At 47.8% G+C, this 21,676-nt stretch overlaps 10 protein-coding genes across 10 annotated transcripts; 7 read left to right on the forward strand and 3 right to left on the reverse strand.

Annotated features, from left to right (window-relative positions):
* Window positions 1-270: 270 nt before the first annotated feature.
* EURHEDRAFT_413089 (uncharacterized protein) lies at window positions 271-814 on the forward strand. Its single transcript, XM_040782087.1, has 2 exons — window positions 271-703; window positions 758-814. The coding sequence occupies exon 1, from the start codon at window positions 511-513 to the stop codon at window positions 685-687; it is 177 nt and encodes a 58-aa protein (XP_040638411.1). The 5' UTR covers window positions 271-510; the 3' UTR covers window positions 688-703; window positions 758-814.
* Window positions 815-3,334: 2,520 nt separating this feature from the next.
* EURHEDRAFT_523761 (uncharacterized protein) lies at window positions 3,335-4,644 on the forward strand. The gene is made up of 5 exons (XM_040786901.1): window positions 3,335-3,541; window positions 3,601-3,796; window positions 3,854-3,919; window positions 3,976-4,194; window positions 4,261-4,644. Exons 1-5 carry the CDS (start codon window positions 3,453-3,455, stop codon window positions 4,432-4,434), a joined length of 744 nt encoding a protein of 247 aa, XP_040638412.1. The 5' UTR covers window positions 3,335-3,452; the 3' UTR covers window positions 4,435-4,644.
* Window positions 4,645-5,117: 473 nt separating this feature from the next.
* On the forward strand, window positions 5,118-6,315 carry EURHEDRAFT_538689 (uncharacterized protein; the record flags this gene model as incomplete). Its single annotated transcript, XM_040787354.1, has 5 exons — window positions 5,118-5,302; window positions 5,373-5,556; window positions 5,613-5,681; window positions 5,735-6,016; window positions 6,073-6,315. Exons 1-5 carry the CDS (start codon window positions 5,157-5,159, stop codon window positions 6,313-6,315), a joined length of 924 nt encoding a protein of 307 aa, XP_040638413.1. The 5' UTR covers window positions 5,118-5,156.
* A 1,303-nt stretch (window positions 6,316-7,618) lies between these two features.
* On the forward strand, window positions 7,619-10,808 carry EURHEDRAFT_413092 (putative PHD transcription factor). Its single transcript, XM_040782088.1, has one exon. It carries the CDS (start codon window positions 8,070-8,072, stop codon window positions 10,599-10,601), a length of 2,532 nt encoding a protein of 843 aa, XP_040638414.1. The 5' UTR covers window positions 7,619-8,069; the 3' UTR covers window positions 10,602-10,808.
* Window positions 10,806-14,425, reverse strand: EURHEDRAFT_501735 (uncharacterized protein; the record flags this gene model as incomplete). Its single annotated transcript, XM_040785764.1, has 4 exons — window positions 13,086-14,425; window positions 12,635-12,801; window positions 11,571-11,812; window positions 10,806-11,510 (listed from the first exon to the last, which is right to left on the reverse strand). The coding sequence occupies exons 1-4, from the start codon at window positions 14,177-14,179 to the stop codon at window positions 10,806-10,808; spliced, it is 2,208 nt and encodes a 735-aa protein (XP_040638415.1). The 5' UTR covers window positions 14,180-14,425.
* A 465-nt stretch (window positions 14,426-14,890) lies between these two features.
* On the forward strand, window positions 14,891-16,194 carry EURHEDRAFT_457087 (cobalamin-independent methionine synthase II family protein; the record flags this gene model as incomplete). The annotated part of the gene is made up of 3 exons (XM_040784402.1): window positions 14,891-15,104; window positions 15,153-15,569; window positions 15,623-16,194. 3 exons carry the CDS (start codon window positions 14,891-14,893, stop codon window positions 16,192-16,194), a joined length of 1,203 nt encoding a protein of 400 aa, XP_040638416.1.
* Window positions 16,195-16,410: 216 nt separating this feature from the next.
* Window positions 16,411-16,750, reverse strand: EURHEDRAFT_457515 (DUF2945 domain-containing protein; the record flags this gene model as incomplete). Its single annotated transcript, XM_040784432.1, has 3 exons — window positions 16,411-16,479; window positions 16,538-16,650; window positions 16,699-16,750. 3 exons carry the CDS (start codon window positions 16,748-16,750, stop codon window positions 16,411-16,413), a joined length of 234 nt encoding a protein of 77 aa, XP_040638417.1.
* A 157-nt stretch (window positions 16,751-16,907) lies between these two features.
* Window positions 16,908-17,347, forward strand: EURHEDRAFT_84317 (uncharacterized protein). Its single transcript, XM_040787667.1, has one exon. It carries the CDS (start codon window positions 17,065-17,067, stop codon window positions 17,302-17,304), a length of 240 nt encoding a protein of 79 aa, XP_040638418.1. The 5' UTR covers window positions 16,908-17,064; the 3' UTR covers window positions 17,305-17,347.
* A 156-nt stretch (window positions 17,348-17,503) lies between these two features.
* EURHEDRAFT_457480 (ARF/SAR superfamily) lies at window positions 17,504-18,219 on the reverse strand (the record flags this gene model as incomplete). The annotated part of the gene is made up of 4 exons (XM_040784431.1): window positions 17,504-17,545; window positions 17,595-17,854; window positions 17,905-18,063; window positions 18,126-18,219. 4 exons carry the CDS (start codon window positions 18,217-18,219, stop codon window positions 17,504-17,506), a joined length of 555 nt encoding a protein of 184 aa, XP_040638419.1.
* Window positions 18,220-19,459: 1,240 nt separating this feature from the next.
* On the forward strand, window positions 19,460-21,609 carry ccg9 (putative trehalose synthase (Ccg-9); the record flags this gene model as incomplete). The annotated part of the gene is made up of 5 exons (XM_040779042.1): window positions 19,460-19,836; window positions 19,881-20,156; window positions 20,213-20,677; window positions 20,732-20,841; window positions 20,894-21,609. 5 exons carry the CDS (start codon window positions 19,460-19,462, stop codon window positions 21,607-21,609), a joined length of 1,944 nt encoding a protein of 647 aa, XP_040638420.1.
* Window positions 21,610-21,676: the final 67 nt, after the last annotated feature.

The raw sequence follows: 21,676 nt of genomic DNA on the forward strand, positions 1-21,676 counted from the left end.
AATAAAGTCGGCTTGTCGAATCGGTTGGTTGTTACTTTGAAAGATGGGTCCCGAGAAGCCAAGAATGAGCTTTTATGTCTTAATATGTTTGGTATTGCAGCCAGTTGGTACGGTAGTTGCGGGAAAATCCGTGTATAAACAGTGGAGAAGGTAGTGCATATATCTGTCTATGCATGATCTTTCATGATCGTACCGTATCTACGCACGGTTACTCCATTCCGAAATCCCCAAGCAGATAATTGTTCATAGGAGGGGAAGGTCGTTCCATACGCGACCAGATCATGCCAGTGGCAATATGCCGTGGAACGTTTCACCTTTGCAAGTCTCCATGTATATAGCAATGATCTCACCTTTGCTCCAAAATCTCTTTAGCAAAAAAAGCCGGCTGTAGACTGAGGTTGTTGGTGCGATTGCATTATGAAATCGACTTCCCAATTTATGACGAAAGGCGTGCCTATTGCCTGGTGTGAACTTTGGGGATATTGTCGAGGTGACTGACTACTGCAGATAATGTTTATTGTGTCGCTGAAGATCCCAAATCCAGGGCGCCCGTGGCGAAGATACCTCCGCGAGCCAGGGAGCCAGTTCCATCCTGCAGCTATTGAGAAACTTGTCTCATTGCTCCCCAATTTGGAAAACATGCATATGGAAATGAATATGCCTAGGTCTAAGCGAGTGGAACTATGAAGACAACACTTGTTGGGTAGGTCTCCTTAGCAGAATTTCTGATAATAAGTTACCTATCTGATGAGTGCAGCTCTTTAGCTATCGTATCACAACGTCTCCTGAATCTGAGTTCCCTGAAAATATACACCGATCAGATAATTCCACGAATTCATGGCCTTAGAAGAAACCAACACCATGGTGCCATTTATCCCAGTGGTGATGTTCTGAGTGCGGCACTCCGAAAGCTAGCAGCCTAGCAGAACGGGCCCCTTTGACAAATCCTAGACTCGAGGGACAGTGGCAACTCTCCCCAGCATCGTTTGAAGGGGATATTGAGTTCTCCCATCTAAGGAAGGTTGAAATTGAATGCTCCGTGCTTATTATGGAAGATGGTATTACACTGGCGATCCTAACACAGTGGAGGCTGAGTATCCAAGGACTCGAGTGACACGTGAATATCAAGAAGATAGTGATCCCGACATATCGCTTCGCTCCGAGTCTGAACAAGGCGACAGGCGGGGTAGTCTCAAAGACGAATCTCGCGATGGTAAAATCCCGAAGCACATTTGGAGGACGGAGCCGGCCGTGCAGCTGTTCAATCCGCTCATGAAGGTGCTTGTCGCCCTGTACTCAATCTGCAGAACATGATCTCCACTATTGCGATGGATGCAGAGACGACCGTCAGGATGGAGAAGCATAGCTTTGGCATCGAATTTGCTGGGGCCGGGGTAGAGTATTGATACAAGATGAGCCAATTGACGGATGATGAGGGACTGAATTGGTGCTACGTGAATCTTAAGCCGCAGAAAGGGAAGTTCCGAAAGATATAATGTCTTTGTGCAAGAAATATGTGGGCAAAGCAAGAGAGATTTTCGTGAGGTACGATGAGTATCTAAAAGATTTTTTTACAACCTAGGGGGATTACTGCATCAGACATAGCGCCTGCCACTCTTAGGCTCTTAATGTGTTGAAGAGATAGACCGATTCCCTTCTGAAATACAGCAGTTTTCTTTCAGATCTCCTTTGGTCGCTCTAGGCGGCGGGCATGGCTGCTACTGTATGTAGGTAGATCAATCTCATAACACAACAATTTTAGCAGCCTCTGTCATCGGAATGCTGTACCACTAAATGGTGCTGATATGTGGGGAGACCAGTGCTACAGACATGGAGGACTATAAAGGTGGAGTGCTCCACGGCATATTGCCAGTTCCTAGAAATAGTGGCATATGACCCGACGTTTCCTACTAATGGATAATGCGAGGATCAGGGGCTCGGTGCTAGAGGGATTTCATGAAAATACAGTATAATCAGCGCGAGGATCTCCTGACTGGGAGAATTCATCGCTGCTTAACAAGGAGCGGGAAGCGTAGAAAGACTGAAGGGGAATGATGTTGACCGTAGTGGAGGAATCAAAAGGCTTTTGTCTGTAAAGAAGGGCCTTGATAGGTTGTCATGCGGCTGCGTAGGCTTTCTGTAAGCATTCACTAGACAGAGGAAATGAGGTACTCGCACCTTTGATGTATAAGTTGTCTGGTAAATTGAGTAATTCCTAGAGGCCCTGAGGAGAGCAAGAACAACCTGGACCCAGCTTCTTTCCAGCCGCAGAATTGCATTTGAAGTGAGCTTATGAAACCATAAGTCTGATATATCAGACACGTTCAATGCTTTTCGAAAACACCTGTGAGTAAAAATGAAATACTTAGGAACTGAAATCAAGCGTATGTGACGATACCATATCGTGCTTCTTTCTAATATCAACTCAACTGGATTGAGACAATCCCACCAATCAGTTGCTAAGTTGAGTATTCGATTGCCTCTTTGGGCATCACACCAAAGAGGATTCGAAAGCCAGCGTTCATACTTTTATGTCTCTCCTTAGTACTATATGCGCAAGGTCGAAGTTAACAAGCGTATTATAATACTGTAAATGCTTCTAACATGCCAGGCGGTGCACATAGCAATTACCGGACTATACATAGACCATCAAGGAAGTGCGAAGTAAACCACACATCCTCGACACAGTTGGCGAAGGCCAATCCCACTGCGGCTCGGTTATATTGGGCAGGGATTGTGCCTGTAGGACAGGGCAAACCATCAAGGACATGTTCCACAATGCATCTCTAAGCGAGGAAGGAGATTGCTCAAGTCGGCTTCCGCTCTGATAAATTGCAGGGGGCCGATTCCTGCAGTCCAAGTAGAAAGCCTGCAAGCCACCACAGCCAACAGGCTCAACTAACCCAAACCGAGCCTGTTCGGTGATGTAGATTGTCAGGCCAGCCCTTCCGAAAACACTCCCATGTTATAAAAAGTAGCTCGATTACGGCGGTCCCCTACATGAATGTGCTGCCAATTGGACAATGATGAGACCTACACTTGTGAAGAAACAATGCTTACGATAGCCATGATAAATACTGTTAGTTCCCGGGTTCTGTACTTGATTCGCGGATTTCTGCCGTTTGTGACACTTAGCGCTGTGTACTCGGCGGAGGCAATCAATAAAATTGCACATACATTAAATGAGGACATGGGAATGCTTGCTTCAATCTTTTTGTAAGCGCCTGGCGGTAGCTGGGAAGGATAAAGGAAAGTCCTCGCCATGAGGAAATGATTATCTGTTGCTATATAAAGCTCGAACATCCCCCAGCACTTGTTGACAACAGCATCATGGAATCAATTCTCACTTTTACACCCTCCTTGAAACCTGCGATAGTATCTTACCCGTAACTTGATATTAAACTTACTTTGCAATTATTCTTCTTTCGAAACGAACACAACACGACGAGTAAATGCGAAGGTACTCCAGAGTAATGGATGAGGAGAGGCTGGTACAGCCCGGCCTGTCAACCATTTACACTGGAAAAAACCCTCTTATCGAGTAGGTTACATAACCATTAATGTCCTTATTAACCTGCTGCTATTGTTAATCCCCTCCAGCATTATAGCGGTTGACGGTCCCGATGAAGACGTATTTGAATCCTTTACATCCAAAAATGGAACATTCTGGCTTGAAGATAAAGATATGCTCCCAAAAGATATCCCAAGCTGCCGCATTCTCACATTCAGATATTCTACGTCTCATTACTCAGATCCTGCAATAGTGCTGGTAGAGGATCTAGTTGCTGATCGCGATGTAGGAATCCAACCCCCGTGATAGAGCCGTACCATATATGCTTAATACCTGCAATAGGAGATTTCCAAGAGAAGACCAATTATCTTTCTCTGTCACTCATCAGGAGGAACACTTGTTCGGGATGTATGTGCACTGACCTTTTTTTGAAATACTATTTGCGTGCTGACGATCTATGATAGGCACTAGCATACTCCGAGAGCCATGAAGGCAGAGAGAAAAGAACAGAATCTACCCGCTCAATTTGTGTCTCAACATTTGGCCTCCTCTTGTTTGATGATGGGAGCTTACTGAAAACGGGGTTAAAGCTTCTCCAAATCATTCCCAACAACTTTCAAAAGTTCTGCGATCACATTGCTTCGGAAGCGCCATACTCGAGTGCTGACTCTAGATCAGAGGACGTGAGTGCCTTTCGGCTTTTCGTTCCTGGGAAATAGGGCTAATAATAATATCTGGTTATGGTACAGATCTCTGAAATCCTTGGATACAACAGAATAACAGAAGAGCACCAAGATAAATGCAAGTTTTCCTCTCGAGCCTCGTCAGGATATAAGAAGGCCGTGCAGACCTTGCTACAGTATTCTGATGAAGCATCTCGTGCAATCCCATACAGATGGGAAGTAAAAGGATACGGTTCATGATGAGAACTTTCAATGTTGGGGGGATAGAATCCGGGGCAGACAGGAAGATACTCTTTATATAATAAGCTATTAAACATCTGTCATAGAAGTATCCGGAGACGGCGGACTTCAGGATAGCCAATGGCATCCGCTTTGCTTGAATATCAAAGAAAAGATTAATTGATGGAAAATCTCAGTCCCGAATAACCTGGGACAAAAATACGATGCGACCATTGACACAAAGTACCAGTCATTCAGTGCCCTCGCTGTCCCATAACTTGTCTGACCTTTTCCATGATACCGCCTGCATTGGCAAATGAGCGACACCATATAAAGAATAAAATTGCAGTGAAACTTGAAAGGAGGTCTCCTATTAGGCTTGTGAGAGATATATACAAATAATCGTTGCTTAAGAAAGTCATGACAAGCATTTCTGATGTCTTTATCCCGCGCTTAAATTGCGGATTCTTCTTATTTGTTACTCTTACCAGTCGCGCACATGATGGATGCAATCAACATGGGCGCACACATATCACCGAGTCAGGTTGCTTGCATCGTGGAACATCAACCATGGGCGCTTTGGTCACGAAAGTGGCTGGCATCTACTATAAATGGTTTCTGTCCCTCTCCCCTTGACCCTACAACAAACTTTCAAAATTCGAAACGCCCTGTCGTCCTCATCTAAAATCGAATGCTTTGCAACCCCATCTATAACCTGATTAAAGCTGACCCGTTGTCATCAAATGCATAGAATGTGTCTACCATTTTCGCTATCACGACACAGGCGTTTCAAGGAACAAAATGCCCTGGACATAGAGCAGCAGCACACAATGGAGGAACTCAGGCCGGGCCTTACCACCGTCTATAGCGGTCAGGATCCTGTTGTTGAGTAAGTGGCACAATCCATCCATGTCCTTGTCAATGTTGCTAATTACTTCTAGTATTGTAGCAATACACAGCCCGAATAGAAACCCTATCAAATCGTTTACGTCCACTGCAACTGGAAAATTCTGGCTTGGTGATGGCGATATGCTCCCAAGAGATATTCCAAATTGTCGCATCCTCACATTTAGTTATTCTGGTTCAGACAGCATAATGGCATCTGCAACGCAGTTGGTGGAAAGCTTGGTTTATAATCGCCGTGTAAGGCTTAGTTTCCTGTTCGAAATAAAGAGCTATAACTCATGCAATGTCTGCAGTCAGAGGGTAATATCGAGAGACCAATCATGTTTATTTGTCATTCAATAGGAGGGATTATTGCCAAAAAGGTATGTGGATTCCTACTTATACTTAAAAGCGATTTACTAATAGTATATAATAGGCACTAACCCACTCTAAAGATTGTGGGAATATAGCATTAGAGGCTGCCAATTCAATATATGTTTCAACACACAGCCTCCTTTTTATTGGGATGCCAAATAAGGAAACAAGCTTTGGTAACCTTGCTGCGGTCTTACAGCCCGAGGGAGTTAGTGCACAAGTACTCAATCCTGGCTTTCTCAAGGACGTCGATGATAGGTTCCAGCCGATTATGAATCGCTATCGTATATCCTCTCTCTGGGAGATTTCACTCTCAGAAATAGAAGACCGCAATATGGATAATGTGAATTTCTTTCTTTTCTCCCTCTGACATGTGTTTTCGACTGATGATTTTGTTAGATAATTAGAAATCATCTTGGCTCGTGTCAGTTTCCATCTCGAGAACTGGCCGAATATAAGAAGGTGTCAGTAATCCTGAGACGCTACTCTAAGCAAGCACCTCAAGCAATTCCACCGAAATGGGCGCAGGCAAGAGCTATATTGAAACTGGAACGGACGTATGAGAGGCAGAGTCAACTAGCACCAGCATTCTTCCCAAAGGGGAAAGTAGTAGAAGAAAGGTTAGAAGACTATTTTCACTAGCTACATGAATTGAAGGATGTCATAATAACTTCGAATATATTTTACTTCACGGTTTCACAAACGCTGTCCCAGGTGCCTAACTCGCCCTAGTGGCATTCGGTATATAAACAAGACGAAAATATTTCTCCTTTGGTTGTAAAGTAATAATCAGCACAGCTACAATGTTGACCACACTCGTGATTAGAAACCGCTGCATTCGTCTAGTGCTATGTCTAAGAGAAGGTCGCTGCAGCGCGATACTCTATCCAATTTTCTATCATGGTTGAGAACCGCCATGACTCTGAATCTATAACTTCATGGAACTGGAGACATATCCCAGGGATATGCTTTATGGGCTCCAGGGCACCTCCCAACAATAATCAAGTGCCTTTGTCTTTGGATAATGCTGATATTATAACCATTCTTGGGCCCCATGCACTTATTCAATTAGTACGTACGGCAATTGTACATATATATATTGAGCGGGACCGAGATCATTCATATACTTGTGTCCTGGTCTGGGTCATTTAACTCATAGTGGCAAGTCGTGACAGCATCCTCGGTAACACCTGTCATGGACGACACAGCCTCTAGCGGAATAGATACAGAGCAGCGAGATATGTGTAAATTCGAATCTCAGAGCTCACAGGATATGAAGTGGCAGTGGGAACTTTAATGGATTATTCTGAAAGACGACTGGAAAGTATTCCGCGGAGATGGAGGAAAGAAAGAGTACTGTAAGTCAGCAATTCACCGTTACAGTAAAGATTTTAGTCCACTAGTACCGGTGAACTTGGAGGACATACTCAAATTAGCCGGGTCGATGGTGGTGAGTGCATGTTTCAACTGGGAGAACCTACTGGAGAGGATGTATCCGGTCTGGCGGGAATGGAATAGGAAGAGCTCCATCATTCGATATCCTGTATTCGCTCAAAGAACTCCAGACAGTAGATTCCACGAGGTCTCAGATCCTAAGCACCGGGTGGAAGACATCCATTTTGGCAGCCAATGACTTGGATTACGAGTTGATTGTTGGTAGGGCTTTCAGTAGCAGCATATATATCAATTAATGGGCAAACCACTGTCATGGTCAAAGAAGTGACATCTCATGACCAAGTCTAAATTTAGAAGAAAGTAATGACTCCTTGATATTTTCCGTAGAAATACAGACTTAGACATAAAAAGAAGACTGGAGTATTGAAGTGTCGAGGAAGTCGTCCCAAAGGGAAAACCGTCACGAGACTAAGGCGGAGATAAGCCTCACCGCCTAACATTATGTCCGACCAAAATCCTTGAGCGCATCGGAGGACAGACGGACGACTCTCGTCAACCGACCAGCTGTGCCTGCCATTATAGACGCGTTTTTTCTCTTTCAAAACACGGGATACAACGACCGGTGCATTGAAATAAATATCTTGTCCAACAATTTTTCGCGATTCGTTTTTGTGCAACAGAGACCAAGTGACCGGTATCGCATCACCTCCGAACTCCGCTTGCCGTCCCCGATCAGAGCGCAACTTGAATCAAGGAGCTGGCCGGTGCTGGTGTTTGGGAGCTGCACAAGTTGCTACAGCTATCATTACTGCATGGTCTAGGGTTCCTTATTCATGATGTTTGCTTTATTCCACTCGAGATAACTGCCAAACCCTCACCCTGCAGTTATACGAATTCACAAACCATCGCGAACTGGCCTCGGTTCTGGACTTATTCTTGGTATATAACAGACGGAAAATCCTGGATATAGGAAAGAAGAACATTCTTGGATTGACGACAATATGGTTGTCGACTCAAACCCTTACGAGACAGATGCGACACGGATACCTAAAGACGATCCTTATATCTCCCGAAGTCCGCAATACGGCCGCTATGCACCTCGCGATGACGATTTTAAACCCCGCTACGATGGCTGGTACCAGTCGGAACGCGAAGTGAATGCTTACTGGGAGGAGGTTATCAGAAAGGCCTGTGTTCAAGAAAACTCCTTAAACGACCCTAGGATTCAAGATACTTTTGCTATCGGTAGCGTGGTTATTCGAGTCGACAAAGAAGACGTAGACGAATCATCCGTGGAGAGGTATTCCTATGTCAACAGCAACGAAATTTTGTCGACAAGGAAAGCGGAGAATGCGCTGAAGGAGATCGGGGTTACTGTGCCAATGATATACTTCTGTGGGGTTGTTGATGGGAGGAATGTCACGGTCGAGTCGCGCGTGCCAGGAGTCTCTTTGGAAGTTGCATGGAGATATCTTACGTACGAGCAGATCGATAAGCTTAAACAGCAGTGCCGCCGTATCATACAACGACTGGCCGCCGTCGACTGCGCTTCAGATGGACCGTCTTATGTCTGTGGCGGATTAAATTCACATCTCCCGCCTGACATCTCCGAACAAGAGAAGAAAATATTGTTCAAGGAAAAAACAGAGCAGGACACTTTATATTTGACCCACAATGACCTAGTCAGATCCAATATCATCGTCAAGGACAATCAGGTTGTGGGAGTCCTTAACTGGCGACAATGCGGTTTGTTTGGTCTCGACCGTGCCGCCAAAGTGCATAAAGTTTTCAGGGTTCCGGAGATCTCATACCTTAGTGGAAATGGGGATGACGCCGGTGGGGCAATGGCATGGGCCGATCTTTATGATGATGTCTCAGAAACATCAATAAAGAACGAGGCAACAGCGCCGCAAGATGTGACAGAGCCGCAAGTTAAAACAGAGCCCGATGCAATGAACTTGGAGAAATTACCTACTAGCGAAGACGCGGATGCTAAGCCTACTTTGGGTCAACTCGATGGCGCAGATCTATCGAACGAACATCCCACACCAAAGAAAATCGCTAATCTCAAGCACGGCCTGGCCTCCAGAGCATCATCATCAGATCGATCGTCCCCTGCAAACTCTACAAAAGGCTCAGCAACGGGAAGAAAATCCACAGGCGGTGGCAAAAAAGGGACGGCGAAAAAATCAACAACCAAAAAGCGCAAGGTCAATGACCAAGATGCTGAAAGTGTCGACTCGCGACGTTCCAACACACCTTCATCGACCCGTGCCAGCAAGACACCCGTTGCAAAGAAGCAAGGCTCGGCGTCTGCAGCAGGGTCGCCAGCACCGGCACCGGCACCCCAATATAAACCTAAGAAGTCTAAAAAGACCGCTAATAATGACGATGATGACGACGAAGATGGGGTTTTTTGTATCTGTCGCAGAGGGGATAATCATACTTGGATGATTGGTTGTGATGGGGAATGTGATGACTGGTTTCATGGGAAATGTGTCAACATTGATCGGAGAGATGCGGACTTGATTGACAAGTATATCTGCCCGAATTGTCATGAGAAAGGCAAAGGGCGTACCTCTTGGAAGCCAATGTGTCGCTTGCCAGAGTGTCGGAAGCCAGCACGTGTCAACCAGAAAGGACCAAGTAAATACTGCTCAGATGATCATGGCCTGGAATTCATGCGTCTGAAAACACAGCATTTCCTGGGCCCAGGAGCTGCAAGTGCAAATGGATATCAGGACCCCAAAGCCCGAGATGACATTGGCAGCAGAGGTGGCGTTCTCACTGCTAGTGAACTCAAAGCGGCTATAACGGACGCTTCATCTGTAATAGAATTCCGCAGACTAGGCGAACGCATCGTCACACCGCCACCAGAAGATGACGACAGGAAGAACGCTGAGACAGAAGATCAACCAAAGAAGGAAAAGAAACTTGGCCTAGATGTCGATGCCAAGGGCCTCACATATACCCCAGACGAAGCAGCCAAGCTCGAGAAACTCCGCAAACGCCGCAACGAGATCCTCCACCGTCAGGAACTGCTGACATCACGCGATGCTTTTATAAACCTCGTCCGCCAACGATCCAAGACTATCGTAGAACGGTTAAAACAGACAGATCCAAAGGGTGGGTGGAAGGATATCTGCGGGTATGACTCGCGGGTAGCATGGGCGGACGAGGAATTTGACGAATGGAGGCAGACGCCTGTTGGCGAGAAGGCGATGAAGGATGGTACGCTCGATCCTCCTACGGATGCTGATGGCGATACAGCCATGGACGAGGGTGACGGCAAGGAATGTGGCGACAAGGAGGACGATAATGGTATCGAAACCTTAGCCCGCGGTGTCTGTACGAAGAAACGGTGCGAACGGCATAAGCAATGGGTCAAAGTACACCAAGAAGACATCATATTTGAGCAAAACACGGCTCAAGAAGATATTCGGAAATGCGAAAACGAGGCCCAGGTCGTGGTGGAAAGGGCTGTTTTAAGGATGTGGGCGGAAATAGAGAATGCCCATGTTGGCGGGATTTAGCATCTTATATTCATCTAATTCTTGTTGATGGTTGCAGAAAACCTGGCTTGATTGATACCCCTTTTCTGGACATGGAAATGATAAAGGTGGACCGCATATTTGGAGTTGGTATTCATTACATCATAATCTCATTGATAGACGGATATGCCGCATCTAGGCAATAGGAATGAGGCTCGTACCTATAAATTTATTCTATATAAGCCCTCATCGTCCATCCCAAACACATTTCCTTCCTGACCAGTCACCCACCCGATCCTTAATCACCTCTACCCCAACCCTCCCAGCTCCGCTCCTCTCCCTCGATACCAGTAAATGCGTGTCAGTCCCCTGGTCCAAAGCCTTCATAAGCAAACTCGGCAGCAGCACCGATAACTGTTCTCCTTGATAATCTCCATCAGCAACCGCAACATCACCCGTCCCGGTACCCATCCCAAGCCCACTCGTATTAACCAGCAAAACAGAAAGAAATGCCACATACTCCCTTGACAGCCCCGTAAGCGTCTGCAATGCAGCATTTAACACAGCTGTCCCCTTGATCGGGTTCGAAGCGCGGATGACGTTCTCGACGAGGGCATCCAGGCCAGCGATAATCAAAACAATTGGATGGGGATAATGGTTAGGAGCTTGCTGGCGTTGTTGGGTGGTTTGATGTAGTGTTTCTGAGACTTGGGTGATGGCTTGCATAGCTGCTGGGAAGTCATAGACGGGGAGGAGTTGGACGGCATCTAGGCGGGTTATTGCTTCTTCGCGGAATAGGTTGGTGTTGTTTCTCGAAGAGAGAAGAGAGTTGAGGAGATTCTGGGGTGAGAAGATGGGGAGGTTGAATGGGTGGATTATGAATGTGTTGAATGAGCCTGGTGCTAGTGATGGACTTTTGAGGAGATGGTTTGTTAGGATAGATCGGGGGATCTGAAGCCAGTTAGTATTCAGGCTGTTTTCTATAGTATATTTCCGGTGATGTCGTCTCACCCGTCCTATATATTCATGATCGTCATCATCTGCAGCTCTCCTCCTAGGTCGTGAGAAGCCGATGGCAATTCCAGGGCGGAATAATGCATCAGGCGAGCATTGGATTCCGTCCTCAATAGCTGCTCCCAAATTACGATCTCTCTCAGCCGGGACGTTTGGGTCTCTGGCGTTTTGGACTGGTTGGGATAGCAGAGCGTGTGCAAGAACCGGAGGTGCTGGGTCTGAGGTGTATAGAGACATATCTGTTCAAAAAGTGGAACGTCCTAAGGGCAAACGAGCAGAGGTCATGGTAGATTTTAACATGTGAATGTCAGAAGGTGAATCAGTTTACATGAGAAGTTGTAGTGTATCCCGTTTGAGCGCCTGAGGCATCAACAGCATAACAAATGCAGGGTCGACGTTCATTCCTTTTCAATTGTTACTGTTGAAACCCCCAATTCATTAGGTGAGTCAAGAATAACAGTCGTCACTTTTTCTCGGAGCTAGCATGTAGGTCCAGTGCTCAGATCGCACCACAAGGTTGTTCTTAGCGGATGTATATAAATGCTCGTAGACATTTCTCGAGCTCCCATCTTGTTCAATTCCAATACTTTCTAGCTTGGGCACTATATAACCATGGAAGACTACGAACCCGACTTAATTCCAACACCAGAATTCAAAATCCTACATACTCTCGCCACAGACCCAGACGCCTCAGAACCACACGCCGTACATGAATCCCTCAACCTCACCATAGTAGAACTACCTCCCAAGTATGACTTGTCCAGAGACCAACCCGAAAGAAATGTTGCCTGGAATATCGGCGTTTTAACCATCGACATTGCCGCAAAAACTGCACCTGTCCAGCAGACTAAGCTTCTCGATTTCATCTCCCGGCTTCAGAAAGTCATTGTGACATACCCGAGAACGGGGGAGATGGTCAAGTATAGGAATTTCGGGTATCTTTGGACAGATCTTTCGTCATTTGAGATGCATGCTGCTGATAAATATAACTTCCATACGGAGACTTATTTATCTGCTGTCCTGTGGATTAACTAACACGTACAGTTAATCATGCATCCCACACCCAGACGAACTATCAAAATGAGAAAACAGAGATTCATTTATTGCACAGAGCACTGCTGTCGCTGAAATAACATAAAATTCAGAGCTCATGTATACCGTGGTGCATTCGAGGAAGAGCAACGATGTGAAACATCTTTGCGTACTGCGCGTGTTTAGTTTATATGTGCTGCAGAAGCGTTGTTAGAGAATTGCAGAAACAATCGAGTCTATGCTCTGCATAATCATCTTAAGCGGGGGTTTGATCTTCATAGACGGTGTTCGTGGAAACTGGGCCTAATTGACGCTCAAGCTTGGTATGAGGATGAGGGGACACAGGGCTTATTGGGCCTGCTCTGGCACGGATCAATCAAGCAGAGGCAAGACTGAACTGGATACAATCTTATTGTGTTTACAGTGTTATTTCATGGATGAGAAATTTTTTTACGGCCTCTCTAACGCTGAGGAATAGACCTACAATCACCATCTACTTTATTCCAAACATCCCCCCCGTCATACGTCCACGGGGAGCCATGAAACTTGTTATCGAAAATAAAAGACAATTCCGAACGCAGCGCGTCGAACTGAAAATCGCGCGCCTGAAACCGTCGAAGACAACCCCTGTTCCCTAAATGCCCGACAGCATCGGCAATCAGTGTGTATCCCGTAACAAGCTCCATCCACGGATCGCTTGGGTCAATTGACCCCCGCTGCTCGGTTTCGATAACTCGGTCGTTCTGGCAAGGGGCAAGTTGAGTGGTTAGTGATTCCAGGCTTGTCATTAGGGATACTGCACCCAGGACTAAATCCGCGTGGTTGTAAAAGGGGAATACGGCGGTATAGCTGAATGTCGTTAGGCGATTTAGTGAGAGGGTTGAGGGGAGGTCTGCTGGACGGTCCGGTGGATGGGCCAGTGTACCCCATTGGCCAAAGACTGATGGGACGCGGAAGAGGAAGTACTCATAATGGTGATATGCTTTGAGAGAAGAGGCCTCGTTGAACTCGAGCGATTGCCAATCTCGGGCTGATAGAAGGCTCGAATGGTTCTCTAGCAGTGCAGAACCATCTTGTCGAGCATCCCGCTCGAGATGCAGGACCTGAAGTGGAATCTCAAATGCCCAGCTATGTCCCTCATAAATCTGCGTCCCCAGCATCGCCCCGATATACGACGGCGGCGCAACTACCGTTATGCGCAACGGATCCAGCTCGCACAACACCCGCCGCCACCAGTATGGATCCTCCCGACTCTCGGGCGAGTCATTCCCCTTGACCACTATCGATGTTATATGGCGTTTCAGATCTGACTGCGCAACGAAATCCAGAAACGCGCGCTCATTTCGCAAGTCGAAGCAGGCATGCGCGAAGAGCCGAGGTCGCACCAGCGCGCACAGACCGGACGAAACCCGGGAGAGATTCTTCAAATCGCGAGTGCTGTTCTTGGCAATTCGATGACTTGGTGGTTGTTGTAGTCGCGCCAACGAGGGAGGAGGCGCCGCGACGGAGGAGATGATGTAGTCGAGGAGCTCATTCGGCAGGGACTCCAACGGCGATAGCGCTGAGAGGCACATGACGGGACAGCATTTGGCAGGCTGTGGATGGTTCACATGGCGGGGTATCAAACCCCGCAAAGCATGGTTAATTGAATAATTCAGGTAGAGCGATTCGTTAGTAGGAGTGGTGTGTGTGTGGTGGTGGTGGTGGTGATGGCGACCTCGGGAAGGGAGAAAAGGCTCAAGTGCCGATGTGATGGAGGCTCTCCACACGGCCCATATTTGGTCAATTAGAACCAGAGAAGTTCAGAAACTAGAATTCGCATTTATGAATCGGATCTACGCTGTAAAATTTATACAATTCCAAGAAAGAGAAGAAGAAACAGTCCTGTTATACTAGAGAAACTACGTAGAATACATATATATCTTAGTAAGCAGCCCCGCAAACTCTCCATCGGCAAACCTTGAATTTTCCTCTTTGGGGCAGTTCGTATGGCTTCACCGCGACCAAATCATGTGGAGAGCCTCGTGGGGCATCTCGTGCGGCCGTCCTCGGAGCTTCTTTGCCCCTCAGGAGTCGGCACGAGTGTGTTGAGGCGATGGCAATGGATACTCGCCCCTCTTTGCCGCTGAGTCGACTTTCTTCTGTCCCAGATTTCTCTTCTTTCCTTCTGACCCTCCTTGAGACCCTCATTTAAGGACCCTTAGGTATATTCCCCATTATCCTGTGCGACGAGTTTGGGACATTTGCCGAGAACGACACTTACACCGTTTGCTAGAAATATCATCATGTCGCTTCACCGCAACCCTCCCTTCCGTGCTGAGCACCTTGGCTCGTTGCTCCGGACTGATGAGCTCTTGAACACCAAGACCGCCTTTGAGCAGGGCAAGATCCCCGAATCGCAACTCGTCGCTATCGAGGACAAGGACATCAAGGAGGTTGTCGACGCCCAGAAGGAGCTTGGATACCCCGGTATCTCCGATGGCGAATACCGCAGACATAGTACGCCGCTTTTTTCCAGTTCTTAAGATCGATATTGACTGTCTGTAGTGTTCTGGGGCACTTTCTTCCCCGGTCTGGAGGGGTTCGAAGAGGTCAGCGATGTCGACCCCGATGTCTTCCGTAACTACGCCCCCGACGTTGCCGCTTTCCTCGAAGCCGGCCACAAGCCCGGTGAGAGCGTGATTTGCACCGGCAAGATCAAGCACGTTGGTAGCACCTATGTCGACCAGTTCAAGTACCTCGCTAGCTTGGTGCCCGCGGAGGAGGTCAAGAACGTCAAGATCACCCTTGCCGCCCCTAACTGGTACCACCTGCGGTACAAGGAGGGCAAGGCCTACCCCGCCGACGTGTACAGCTCGGACGTCGAGTACTTTGCCGACATCGCCAAGGCGTGCCAGGATGAGCTGCAGATTCTGTACGACGCTGGCTGCAGGAATGTCCAATACGACGATCCCAACTTGGCTTGTAAGTGCCTGCTACATCTTTTCAATAACGACATTCATCGCTAACGATAGCAGACTTCTGCTCCGACAAGATGCTTGAGGGTTGGAAGGAAGACCCCCTGAATAACCAAACCCCCGACGAGCTCTTCACCAAGTACATCAAGCTCTACAACGATGCGCTCTCCAAGCGCCCCGCGGACTTCCACATCGGCATCCACATCTGCCGCGGCAACTTCGTCGGCTCGCGCCACTTCTCCGAAGGCGGCTACGACCGCATCGCCACGAAGCTATTCAAGGAGCTCAACGTCGACACCTACTACCTCGAGTACGATACCGCGCGTGCCGGTGGCTTCCAGCCCCTCAAGGAACTACCCCGTAACAAGAACGTTATTCTGGGCGTTGTCACTTCGAAGTTCCCTGAGCTCGAGGATAAGGAGGAGATGAAGCAGCGGGTGTATGAGGCTGCGAAGTTCATTGCCGAAGGGAATGGGATTTCTGTTGAGGAGGCGTTGAAGCAGTGTGGTGTTAGCCCGCAGTGTGGGTTTGCTAGTCACCGTGAGGGTAACGCTATTGATCGCCAGGGGATGATTAATAAGTTGAAGTTGGTGCGGGACATTGCTAATGATGTCTGGCCTGGTGAGCTGTAAGCGAATTTGTGTAAATAGCTAATGCTGAATTGATTGTTAAAAAGTGATGTATGACATACGCGAGTATATATATAAGTCCGGGGACCTTGTGGAAGATCTACGTTCCTCAAGGTAGGAGTACATTGAACTCAGTCTAAATTAGGATATACAAGCATCGAATCAAATAATTAAACCGTTCATTCAAACTAGTCTAATCATCCTATCTCCAAAACTCCCTTACTCTCCCGGACCCAGAATATTCGCCTCACTAATCGCAGATCTCTTGTGCGTCTTGTTGTTCTCGATCTACCAAAAGTTAGCTTTTCGACCCTTCCTTTCTTCAATGCGAAATGGGGAGACGCACCTCATATCTAGGTTGCTGCTCCGAAGCATGAATGTTTCGATGCGTCATGTTCTGGTCCTCAGTGGCGACGCCGCGGATAGTTCCCACTGCTTCGGAGGTTTTAGAGTCGGGGCCTGTATTGTTAGTATCTTTCTTTTCTGTGGATAAGAGTGAAGGCATACCGCCAACAGGCTTGTAGCGGACAACATCTCCCTCGTCGTATTCGGCGGGCATTTTGTCTTATTTTTTTTAAGATATTTGGTTTCTTTTGAGATGTTTGTGGACAAAGCCGAGTATCACAGTTATTATGATTAGTTATATACCAAGATGAGAAAAGAGAAAAAAGACCAGCAGAAAAAACTACATCTTCAGGGCTATTTATGACTATTCCTGGGTTCTAGAATCATTGCCTTGCCGTCAGAGTGATACACATAGATCACGCCCCCCGAATCTTATCCCCGCGTGGCGTGATAAGACTTGATCGAAACTGAGTGGAAGGGATTGTTGCCCATGGCCCTGGGATAGCGATGTAATGCTGACTACCGCAGATGGTTGATTGGATTGGGATGTCGGGGGGTCATCCGGGGAGAAAAGTGAGGTCATCATTGAGTCGATATGAGGGAAGACTGATTGTTCAGAAGAGACTAAGGAATATGATTAGGACTAGGATTATGCTAGATACAGAGTGGTTGATATGTCTGGTGTTTTGGTATCACTGCACTGTACATGGAGGGGGAAACAGAAATAGATCCGGACGGGACGGGGAGCTTCAATTTTGGGATGTCTAAGCAAGCAAGCAAGCAGCAACAGAAGGAACGTGAAAGACAGGATTATGGATTAGATTAAATAGAGGCCGCGTAAGAACGGAGGGATATCATAGAAGGTAAGAAATGGAAACGGCGGAAAAAGAGAGATGCTGCGTCGGGTCATAAGAACGAACATGAGCAGAGTTGTACACAGGGCACCATTTGAGGGCGGTCGAGAGGATTATTTCTGTGGGGGAGTCTTGACGTTGTTGGAGAGCCAGGCCTGGGCCAGTCAGTATAGAAAAACCAACGAGTGAGAGACAGGAACTCACCAAGCCTTCAAATATACCGGTACCGTCAGTAGCAACACTAGGGGCCACATACCACAGCTTGTCTTTCAACTGGGTGAGCTGCAGCGCATTGATAACTTCCTCGGGGTTGAGGTGGCCCTGGATATCCTGCTTGTTGGCAAACACCAGCAACAGCGCATCCTTCATTTCGCGGTCGTTGATAATCTTGTGAAGTTCGGAACGGGCCTCTTCCATACGGGCCGTGTCGCTCGAGTCGACGACGAAAATCAATCCTTGGGTACCTGAACCAGGTTAGCGATAATCCTGAACCACAGCGAATGTCCGCGCGCACCGGAATAGTAATGTCTCCATAGAGGTCGGATCTTGTCCTGACCACCGACATCCCAGACATTGAACTTGACGTTCTTATAAGTAACACTTTCGACGTTGAATCCGACGGTAGGAATGGTCGTCACATCCTGGTTTGTGAGTTTCAGCTTGTAGAGAATTGCTGTGGAAACGAATCGTCAGTATACCCGTTCCGCTTCCCCTTTTCAAGTCCGGCCGACTCACTTGTCTTTCCAGCAGCATCCAAACCCAACATCAGAATACGCATTTCCTTGGTACCGAAAATCTTCCCCATAATCTTAGAGACCTGGCCACCCATTTTGCACGTAGATATTCCGCGACTCCTGAACGGGTAGCAGACGATCGAGTATTCGGACGGAGGCAATCGGACGGATGTGTTCGCAAAGTAGCAACGGCGCAGGAGAGGAAGGTTTTAAGCAATTGACGACTAGAGGAAACGAATTGAGGACTTCAATTGCGAAATTGCAGGAGTTTGGCCAGGGAGTGAAGCGCTAGACGAAACGCAGGGTCGAGTAATTAGTGGCTGCAGGTCCGCGTCACGACGAGTACAGCAGCAGAGCAGCAACAGGACAACAGCAGGTAAGACAAAAATAATGAAATCAGGCGATGCGCAGCGACAATAACCCAGTAAGTCAACCAAAGCTATTCACAGCCAGTGGTGCACCAGTCGATTTAGATCGAATCTTAAGAGAGAGACGTGAGAAGAAAAAGAAATGACGAGGGAGAGAAAAAGCAAGCAAAGCAGCAGCAGCAGAGTAGCAAGCAGCAGAAGAGAAGAAAAGGAATGAGCGAGAAAGAGAGAGAGCTGAGAAACAGTCGTCGAGTGCTTCATTTCGCGCTTTCTGAGGGGGAGTAAAAGGGGCTGTGCTGACTCAGCAGAGGGGCCAAGCATCCGCCGTTTCGACTTCAGCTTCACTTCTATACCTGGTATCTCTATCTATCACATTGAGATGACCCGTCGAACAGATCTATCGCAGATACTCGTGCCCAAGAGATCTCTCGTGCAAATCAATGCATTATGCGCACTTCATTTGACCTCCGCCAGGAGTATACAAACAAGGGACAATCTATCACCATCCCTAGCGTTGCATATCAATCTGTAAACACAACACGATGCCGGTTTAGGTATTCGAACAGGTACGCTGTACTCGAAAGACAAAAGAAACAAGAAAACAAGAAAATCTCCAACATGATTAATATGTCATTACGATGATGTGAGGTCATATCCAAATCACTCCTCCCATGTAAACCCGCGGTTCCCGAGCCGTAGATTGGGAATTGCTCTGCTTCACTTACGCTTATTTTATTGCCCACTGTGTCGAATTGACTCTGTATGATCGCTTGCTATGATCAAGGAACAGTGCGAAGGCTCGCGTCGGCCTTCAGAATATCAAAAGCGACGGATGTGTGCCACGGCCGGAAATGCATGGTCAGCGCCGCCGTCTGGAGTATGATACCTCCTTTGACATATAAATCATTCAAGAGTGCCCAGCTCTAACCGCGTCAAGAGAATCTATGCCGGGTTTTCAGTATGGACCATGGACTCGATATCGACCGTAGCCCTCGCGATTCGAGACACAACATATCTGCTAGACTTCATCCAGCGCGACATGTCCGCCGGCGAGACGGGTCCCAGCCATGTTGTCATCACCAATTACGTTCTCTCCCGGCTGAGGCGGTTCACGGACGAACACTCAGACAAATTCATGGGCCTGGCAATGCCACAGCGCGTGGCTACGCTCTATCCGGAGCTTTGTTCGCGTCTGTGGACAGAACTCGATGTCATTCCGTTGGTACTTCCTGAAGAGCGGCACCTTCAAGAGCGGCAATCGCAGCGGGATCTACCTACTGGTGTCGACGTCGACTCTAGGGAAATTGGTGAGCAGGCGGAATCAATGGGTCGTAAATGTGTCAGGTTAGTCTATGCCACTATACTTGGTGGTGGAACTAATTGTGTAGACTCTTTGGCCCAGACAACGTGCCACTACTGCAGGTCGGTTTCCAGGGCTCGGTGGAGGTCGACACTGCTTTCACAGTGCGTTTAGCAAGCCTGGAGGACTTTAAAAACACCGTCTCTCCGAAGACATGGACTGCTGTTCAGCAATACGCAGCTGATCTGAAAAAAAGAAAAGTCAGAACCGCCTTCTTCAACGCAACTCCTCAAGGCGGAGGCGTGGCACTCATGAGACACGCCCTCATGAGACTGTTCCATGCCCTAGGCACAGAATTTTCCTGGTAACCCTTCCCCTCTGCCTTTTTTTTTTTTTCTTATCACCTCTTAACAACGACAGGTACGTCCCCAAACCACGCCCCGGCGTCTTCCGCATCACCAAAACAAACCACAACATCCTCCAAGGCGTTTCCAAGCCCAACGAACGCCTCAGCGCAAAAGATCACGACCAAGTCACCGACTGGATCCTCGAAAACGCAAAACGCTACTGGCTCTCCCGCGAAGGACCCCTGCAACCACCCTCCGAAGGAGGCGCCCATATCATCATCGTTGACGATCCGCAAATGGCACCGTTGATCCCGATCGCTAAGCAACTGGCTCCTGATCGGCCGGTTATTTTCCGCAGTCATATTCATATTCGCAGTGACTTGATCGCGACGCCAGGTTCACCGCAGGCGGAGGTTTGGGAGAAACTTTGGGAGAGTATCAAGCTCGCGGATATATTCATCAGTCATCCTGTTAGTTCGTTTGTGCCGAGGAATATCCCGAAGCAGATTATTGGATATATGCCTGCTTCGACGGATTGGTATGCCCCTTTCCACAGATATATAAGTTGAAAGTCGAACGCTGATGTGTACAGGCTTGACGGCCTGAACAAAAACATGAGCGACTGGGACGCCGCATTCTACGGCCGCGCCTTCAATTCCTGGTGTCGCAACTCTGGCATGCCCGCTATCAACCATCCAGAGGGTATCCCTTCTCATACAATCCCTCCGTATAAAGTTTATACTAACAACGACAGACAAATACATTGTCCAAATCGCCCGCTTCGACCCAAGCAAGGGCATCCTCGACGCAGTAGAATCCTACAAGAAATTCCACGACCACCTCACAAAAACACACCCCCAAACACCGCCCCCGAAGCTCCTCCTTGCAGGACACGGATCCGTCGATGACCCGGACGGTAGTCTAATCTACGATCAGGTAGTGTCTCACATCGAAGAGGATATCCCGCACCTGCGCGATCAGATTTGCGTTATGAGACTTAGGCCTAGTGACCAAGTTCTCAACGCTCTGTTATCAAAGTCGAAAATCGTACTACAACTGTCCAGAAGAGAAGGCTTCGAGATTAAGGTTTCTGAGGCGGCACATAAAGGCAAACCCGTCATCGTGACCCGTGCGGGCGGATTACCGTTGCAAGTCAAAAACAATGAAAGCGGCTTCCTCGTCGACGTCGGAGACACAGACGCCGTTGCGCAGCGGCTCTACGAACTCTGGACAGATGAGGAGTTGTATAAGCGGATGAGCGAGTATGCGATTGCGCACGTGTCGGATGAAGTGAGTACGGTGGGGAATGCAGTGAGTTGGTTGTATTTGGCCTGTGAATTGTCGAAAGGGGGTAGAGTTGAGCCGAATGGGGCGTGGATTAATGATTTAGCGAGGAGGGGGGCTGGGCAGGAGTATGAGACTGGGGAGTCGAGGTTGTTGAGGGTTGTGGAGGTTGAGAAGATGGGTTAGCTTCGTTTATTTTCTCTGGTTTGAGAACTACGTGTATATTGCTTTGTATAGGTGGTCAATTTCATTT

Source organism: Aspergillus ruber (assembly GCF_000600275.1).
Source record: "Aspergillus ruber CBS 135680 unplaced genomic scaffold scaffold00015, whole genome shotgun sequence".
Lineage (NCBI taxonomy): Eukaryota > Fungi > Ascomycota > Eurotiomycetes > Eurotiales > Aspergillaceae > Aspergillus > Aspergillus ruber.